The sequence below is a fragment of the Chanos chanos genome, chromosome 5 (assembly GCF_902362185.1).
Source record: "Chanos chanos chromosome 5, fChaCha1.1, whole genome shotgun sequence".
In the NCBI taxonomy this organism is placed as follows: domain Eukaryota; kingdom Metazoa; phylum Chordata; class Actinopteri; order Gonorynchiformes; family Chanidae; genus Chanos; species Chanos chanos.
The window spans coordinates 12700878-12709388 of NC_044499.1; the positions used below are offsets into that span (position 1 = coordinate 12700878).

The following is an 8511-nucleotide window of genomic DNA, read 5'->3' on the forward strand; positions in this document are numbered from 1 at the left end:
CAACTGAATACATTTTTAAAAATATCTAATGCAACACAATACAGTCAAAGCATTTCAACTGTAGTGAATAGTGAAAACTGCAACCTTTCCACTCATATTTGCAGTTCTTCACAACAGGTTTCTTTAATAGAACATTCAGACTCATAGCGGGCATGCAGTGACCCTTAGATTTATCACTGTATATTCTGCAATCATAGACAGAGATATTGTTCTCTGTTTTCATTAAGTCACTGTAGAGTTATTTTAAAACAACACATGTAAGTATGGAGAAACCCCATAGAGTACCATGATAAATACAATGCACTGTTGCACATTTTGGGGTGGGATGGGGGAGCCTAGCATAAATGTAAAATAAAGCCTTGTGTGAAATACAGTTTTACATCTATGCTCAGTATAGAAATCTGCTGTTGGATCTATTCTCCATGTCTCAAATGACATTTAACACACATGTGGGTCTAGACTATGGAGCAAGAATGTCACTATGTCTTGGCATAATTGCCTTAAGTGGCATAATGTTAAACTAAAAATACTTTCAACAAACTGCACCTACCTTTTATTTATACACTGATTTACATGATTTACAGTCTCAGTGTTCCAGATTTTTCAGTTAAAAGTCAGACAATAACTTACATGTCAGAAACAATAACTCTCTCCTTTGGTGTCATATCTTATACAGTCAACAAGCACAAAATTTTATAATGAATATGCTTGCTGAATGTACTAGCAGTCCACTACTCAAAGTCCATTTCTTTCTTAAAGAGCATATATTAACTTCTATACAAACCCAGGCTACATACTGCACAAATTAAGAGTTGCAGACATCTCACTATTTAGTAAGCTTAATTCCCACTACTAATAAACTGATTTTATTATTTAATGACAAAAAATTGTGCCCTGTCTCTGCTTGGGGCTTCAGTACACAATAGAGACCTGTGATGAAAAAAAAAAAAACCCTTGAAAAATTATCCATCAATGACTATGGGAATACACAGTGTATCACATAAATAATTCACCTCAGCAGGTTCAACATGAATATTCATAAAGTCTTCACTTCAAAAGAGCTTTTTTTTTTTAACAAATTAAAAAAAAAATCTATTCACTTTTCAGGGTAAAGAGAATGGTAAAGCAATCAGAGACCTGTAGAAATGTGATAACCTAAAGTCTGGCTAGCCCTGCTCCGTTAAAGAGCACAGGAGTTCTATGTTATTGTATACACGCTGTAGAAGATATACAGCCAGATACAAAACTCTATGGTCACAGCCAGGCACAAAACTCTATGGTCTCTTTCTTAATGGACCTGGTGTATTAGGTGGTGTATTTTTTTTACCATTATTAAATGCATATGAACAGAGATTTCAGGGATGGATGCTCCACAGTCAAACTGAAACAGAAAGTGAATTCCATCAAACACTAATCAGGTAGGACCGACACCACTTCTGACTTCCTCTGGAACAGTTCCGATCTATACTGTGGTTATTTAATATGAATATTTCATCTGTTCCTTGAATTCTTGGTTTTTTTTATTCTCTTAATACGCTTCTTTTAGATTTTGTTTCGTTCTTTTAATCCTTACTGTAGAAACCACCAACTTTGCTTAACAGGCTCAGATCACAAACAGGCTCATTGATTGTATTTTGTGATGTGATCCGAATAAGAATAGTGTGCCTTGGCACAGCACCCATACACCCTTCTGAGGTCTCTAATCTCCATGTTTGGTTTTAGTTGACCTAAGAACTTTCCTTTAACTGCACTGGGTCATGCTCTCCAGTCTCTGGGGCTAAACCCAGCTGGCCCCTCATGCTTGGCAGTTGTAGCATAGATATGCCACAAGTCTGTTTGATGAGGTCATAGTGATGTCATGTTGCCAGAGCAGAGAGACGTCTGTGGGTCGGCTCTGTCCAGCACTGATATCTGTGTGATGGTGGTGTTGCGCTTCCCTGAGCTCCTGTGACACTGTGTCTGCCACTTCCACAGTCTCCTCTTCAGTTCTGCCTGCACCTGGAGAGTATGTATCACTTAAAACAAAACACTTCAAATGTACTGTTATTTTGGTGGCAGAATTTTTCTACGGTATGCTTACCTCTCCATTAAGGAAACAGTAAAGCAGTGCTACCACAAATCCCTGAAAACACACAAAAAATTGTTTTATTTTGTTTTGTTTTTTTTTTCTTTCATTTTTGTGACTAGAACCTACTTTAGGTATTGGGAAGTTATTCCTTCAGCACAGGGACAAATCACACACACCCACACACACACACACATATATATATATATGTGTGTGTGTGTGTGTGTGTGTGTGTGTATACATACATATACATATATATATACATATATATATATATATATATATATATGTGTGTGTGTGTGTGTGTGTGTGTGTGTGTGTGTGTGAAAATAACATCACTGGTGCATTATGACAGTTTGTCTCATCCATCACTCTCCTCTCTCCTCTCTTTGTCCCTTTCACTCTCTCTTTAATCAAGCTTACCTGAAAGGAGCCCAACCCGAGCTCTATGTAGAGTCTGGCTGTCTCTCCTGTGCTCTCTGGCAGAAATGCAAACACAGTGTAGTGCATCCCAAACAGAGGGATCAGGAACAGAGTGGACTTGGCAAGCCTCCTGCAGAATCAACGCCAAGTTCCCATTAAATTCTGCCGAATTTGCTCTGAACTGAACTCTCTTGATCTTAACTGAGCTATCATCTGAATATGTTGTATTTTGGTTTGATGCGTGTGTTCAATACTTTATTGAACATGAAAAGAGAATCCCCACTCATCCTAACTGCTCGAGTGTAGCGTCGTACTGCAACATCCTCCTGTTCAAGCCCTTGTCTGTTATAGAGAAAATATCTGTCATTGTTCACTATTTAAAATCAGTAACACATTGGCTGTTATTTGTGGTGTGTGAATATTATGATTGTGCACTGTGTGATCACTGTTTCTGCGCTCTCCATTTCACTAGCAGCAGCTAATTCAGACATGCCCCAAGTAACATTATGTCAAATGCTTAATCTATGTATTCTTTTGTAACCTTTGGATATTTGCCAACTCATTACAGTTGCCATTAGCTTATTTCAGACAACACTCGAGTATTTGACATGATTGCACCAGGGGGCGGGGGGGGGGGGCGGGTAGTTGTCCAAGATGTGTTGTCTATATTTGACTGTGTGACTGTGTTACTATTTTTAGGATCAAAGGTCTGACTTGTGAATTTGCTGGGTCATTGAGTCCCTTTAATATTGCCCCAACAATGAACAATGTGCAACAATGATAACTTACAGAATAATTGGAATATCATTTTCCACCACAATGTCGATGCATTTTCTTATCGCCTCAACAATTCAGATTATGACATTACCCTGAAGTGCCGTATATTTTAGTCCTCTCATAAATGAGGCAACAACAAAACCAAAATCTGAAATACATGCTAATAATTCAGAGGTGAACTGAAGAATTTGCTTTCGCGTCACTCTGAGATATTTTCTACGATTATGATACCAAAATTTTTCTAATATGTCATTTTTTTTCAGTATGACTACACATTCTCGCTCATGTCATAACTAGGCTGTTTTGAGGAATAGAAGCCTTCGGCCAGAAGGTCATTTTAATAATTTTCATTCCTGTTTATGAATATGTATTGCTCCCTCAGGACTTTCGGGGCCTGCTCTAAGGAAATATCTTAAAATAGAAAACAGCACTAAAAACATGTTGTCTCCCTCGGTGTGAAAGGTAATACAAGACTCTGCGGACTGTCTCCGGCCTTCACTTTCAGTCATGCATATACTACGCGTTAACAGCTGGAACCCTCAGCGGTTAAAACCATGTTCTAATTGATATGAACAGAGCTCCTGCCTCCCGCTGTGCACTAAAGCCCTGTTTTCCTTCTAATCGTCTCCACATATTCACAGTATCTCCCTGTGCACAAAAGTGAAGTGGTTTACCACTCTCAGACTTACATGAAATGTCCAGTGTCATTGCCTCCGACACCTGGAGATTTCAGCTTCTGCACAAGGATGCGGATCACGTTTAGGAAAATGATGATGTTGACCTGTCAAACGAGTCAAAAGACATGCGACCGTAAGCCCAGTTGTCAGTCAAACGCGGGAGCACTGCACAATCCTCGAGAGCCTATTGAGACATCATTTAAGATATGTTCCGTCACGACAATGCCTCTGTCTGCTGTCTTAAAAATTTTACTCACTATCACGGAGACTGTTAGGGGTCCTTTAATTATCCACCAGATAGCAACATTATCTGTATCATCCCAGCATCTGGAAATAAGAGGAGTGAAAAAATGAATAATCGTGACATAAAATAGAGACTGATGTTGTAGATATGAAGTGTATGACTTATGTCGTAGATATATTTAACATACCCTCTGTCATCATAAAAATTTCTGGTCAGGACCCACACAATCAGTACGACCGAGGGAACACCTGCATTATGAAGAACTGTTTGTAAGCTCCATCAAAATTCTTACTTAAAGTAGTACATTCAAATGTTCATGTGTATTTCATGAAGTTCTGGCACTCATTACTGTTTATCTGAGTAATTTCATTCCTTATTCTGATTGTTCTTACAATGTGGAAAAATAGCTGATGAGAATAGCACATCACATCAAAAGAGACGAGACATTTCTCTCTTTTATTCAGAAGCATTTAACTGTCTGTTCATTTTTTTTTCCACTGACCCCATCCTATCAGTATGTACCACCAGAAGTATTTCCTCTGGGAGATGAAGGTTAAAGCCAGAAGAGTCTGAAGATACATTCCCTCCACTAGCAGCCAGAAATAATTAGCCAAGATGCTAAACTGGAAGAACGCTACAGCAGACTTGCATGCCATCTGTAACACAGGGACACAAAATCAATCATTTGTACTAAGCCCATTTATACAATGACAATTTTGGCAAATCTGTTAAAGTGGGTACAATTCCACTTCACCACGCTAAACTCAGAAACTGCACACATGAGCCAAAATTCTCCCTAGAAATAGGACGCTGTGATGTATATTTGAAATATTTGTAAAACAGCCAACTTTTGAAAGAAATAAAAATTATTTGCAGAGTTAACTGTATAACTAGACATTTCAATCTCTACTTCATAAGAAATTTGACTAGTATCTATCTGGAAAAAAAAATACCTCTCTTAATTTGTCCAACTAGAGGACCACTGACATACACACACACACACACACACACATGCATTACTGCACTGTTGGCCATCTTTCTGTCTGCTTGTCATCTCAATAATGTGACCTATTTCCCTTCTGAAGACTGATTTCATTCCTGGGGGGGTTGCCTTAATATGGATTATCATGCAAGAAATACAGCCGATAGTCTTTAGATCTGCATTTGCCTCAATATTACAGTTAAACGCTCTAAATCAAGATATCATCATGATATTATGATTGAGAATCTATCTTGGCCTCTCTGTTCACTTCTATATATATACATATAAAATTGTTTTTAACTCTTTAGTGAACAGAGAAAAGCCTAAAGCTTTTATTCTCCTAAACAATTTATTTGTTATTGTTGATGTATTTGTTGTATCAAAATGCAAAGGGAAACAAGAAATAGAGAGTATGAGTCAGACTGGGTCCCCCAAGAGTGTACTCTCTCCCTCTCGCTCTCTCTCTCTCTCTCTCTCTCTCACCGTTGACATGAAGCAGTGATCGAGGGTTTCATCAGAAAAAAGCACCGCATCTTTAATGAAAACTGCGCTGGCACGGAGGATGAAAGAAGCAAAAAGGTTGATGTGAATGTAGTTTCGAGTGCAGTGGAATTTTCTGCAAAGGACAGAGCAATTCATATTAAATTCAAGCTGCAAATCCATGTATTTACAGGCAACTAATATACTCGTGCTTCGTTTCAGGCGAAAATCCAAATGAATTATTAAGCATAACCACTTATCATATAATGCATCTTGTTGAATCATAATGTTGGGATTATCTAGTTTATCTTCTTTTATGACTGGTGGTATTAGTGCCACATAAGCCTAAGTCACAATAAGTATGTACAGACGAAACTCAACACAGCATTCTTTTGAACTTTGAACTGAATTAACTGCATGTGTGTTTGTATGTGCATTTCAAAGTTCATTAAATTAGTTTTCTTAATAGCTTTTCATCAAGGAGTCTGAAACTCGCATCCATGGAATTCATTTTCGCTTTTAAGATTTATTATTTGCAAGGCTAATCGCTGTTTCCTTCTGAAGCACTCAGAGGTAATTGCAAATTGTATGCTGATGTATTGTCATTCACCTACAGTCGTTTGACAGCTAATATTAATCAGCAATTTGTGACCAAAGCTTTCTCCCTGCAATATTTAATCACATCACACAGGTACCAAACAGTTGCATCTATAGGCAGCTAGGTAGTAATAACCACAACACCACAACAGTTAAGTGCCCAAAATAAGCACACCAGAGCTGATTTTTTTTCCCCTTCTGAACTTTTATCATGTTCCTAATGCGCAGTTAAAGGACACACTTTTACCTGAAGATGGTGAACACAATAATAGCTGTTATGAGAGAGATCAGAGATGTAGCATAGCCTGCAGTGTAGACTTGTCTAAATGTTGAGAAGTAAGTCGTCTGAAACACAAGGACAATGGCAAATTCTCTTCACGAGCCGCAGTATTCACAAGCATGTGACTGATTTTGACATTGGAGGATTAAACTCTGTTAATGTAAAAGCTTTGTTAAAATCTGTCTGTGTTGGTAAACAGAGAATTCTGCATGCATTCAACTACAGTTTTCAGATGTCAGTAGACACAGATGAGCCTCCCATTGCTGAAATTACTGCATTAGTGAAAGTCATTGGATTAAGCCATTGAAAGAGATATATATATCTGAGAGGATTAAGTAAGCCTTGCACACACTTTAGTGTAAAGCAAAGTCCAGTTCTATGAGGTTTATTGTAGTGTAGAGTTAGTGAAGAAGATGAACTCACTTCTGACTCAGGTTCAACATAATCTCCAAAGTCACAAGCTTCTTCATAGGGTGGGTAAAGATCTGTCCAGCCTTTTAATGTACAGTTCCTATATATATAACCTGGAAAACAGTTGAGAGCATGCTAAAGTGAGCAACAAATGGTTATCATCGTCATCATCATCATCGTCATCATCATCTTCAATGTTATTAGAAAGAAATTGTGTCAAATGTTGGGCTGTGATGCAAGTTGAAATTGCTGCTATACGATAAAAGTCATTCATTCTTATATATGTCCAGACCTCCAAGCTGTTAGCAAAATGAGAGTCATGCTCTTTTAAACCCTCTCAGCGCTTGCAACACTCTCTTTATGTGTGAAAACATTCAGCAAATTAGTACTGTACAAGGTGACAACACATTCACTGTCTGGTACAGGATATTTCAAAAGCCTCTGTGCTTTAAATAATATATGGAGGGCATCAACATTTAATTTAAGTAATGGATCCCCATTGTGATTCACTGTGTCCTTGAGAGTGAAGTTAATCAAAATCTTGACTTAAAATTGTAGGTATTTAATTGCTATTGAGATTTTGCTTCACTTTTCTCGTCCTGGACTGGAGCGTTGGAAGGACGACACTGCTCTGAGGAACCACACAACCCATTTTAGCTTGGTTTTAGTCCACCAAAGGACCATCTCCTGCCTATAATTAAGTCTAAGACCACATTCACTGAAAGCCATGCAGGGTCAAAGTTGAGCGACATGGCTTTGCACTGCCAGCTGTTCCTCTCAGTCAAAGCAGGCTTCTTCTGGCACAAGCTTCTTCCATCATTTAAGTACTCAGTTTTCCATACCTGTGGGTTGGGTAGCATGACCACCAGTTCCCTGACTCAACTACACAGACGTCTCTCAACATCAGTGACCTATGCTAAGTGATGGGGAGAAGGACTCTGACCGACTCAACTGTCCGAGGTGGACAGCCACCTATATTCCTGTGGACAGTTGGCAAATGATGCACAATTGGGATTCTAACTGTGAATGTCAGATGTAGGCCACAGTGTCTTATATTGGTGGGCTTATACAATGTTTCAACCAGGCACACCAGTCAAGAGCCCAACAGCTGCTCATTTTAAGCTGTAAGTACTTCCTGTGGATTTAGAATTATTGACAGAAATAGCAATTGCAGATTTAGAAGAAACATGTAATCCGTTGCCCCACGGGGTTTTAGAGAAAGTAATCAAAGAAAAATAATGTGTTTGGGGAGGGCACAAATAGTTTTCTCTTCTTTTAGGACTGCATTGAATTGAAAATTTGTGATTGTCTGGATTTTCAGCTGGAACATTATCTTTATGCGATTTATATAATTCAATCCTAAAAAGAGAAAAAAGACAGACAGAGAGGTTGGTTTCTTCACAGAAAGCTCAGAAATATGTTAGACGGCTAAGCGATTTGGTCAGAGGTAGATTGGCATGCTGATGATGGGTGAGATAGGTGATGATGTGCGTATGTATTGATTCTCTTGGCGGTTACTTTACGTCTGTCCTTTGCAGTGTAAGAATGACAGTGTGTGGACACTTTCGACTTGGT

General features: G+C 38.5%; 1 protein-coding gene across 1 annotated transcript; it reads right to left on the reverse strand.

Moving 5' to 3' along the window:
• Positions 1 to 1845: 1845 nt before the first annotated feature.
• On the reverse strand, positions 1846 to 7796 carry ghrhra (growth hormone releasing hormone receptor a). The gene is made up of 10 exons (XM_030774655.1): positions 7779 to 7796; positions 6493 to 6590; positions 5652 to 5784; positions 4689 to 4842; positions 4374 to 4434; positions 4206 to 4269; positions 3955 to 4046; positions 2489 to 2618; positions 2081 to 2122; positions 1846 to 1998 (listed from the first exon to the last, which is right to left on the reverse strand). Exons 1-10 carry the CDS (start codon positions 7794 to 7796, stop codon positions 1846 to 1848), a joined length of 945 nt encoding a protein of 314 aa, XP_030630515.1.
• Between the last annotated feature and the right edge of the window lie 715 nt (positions 7797 to 8511).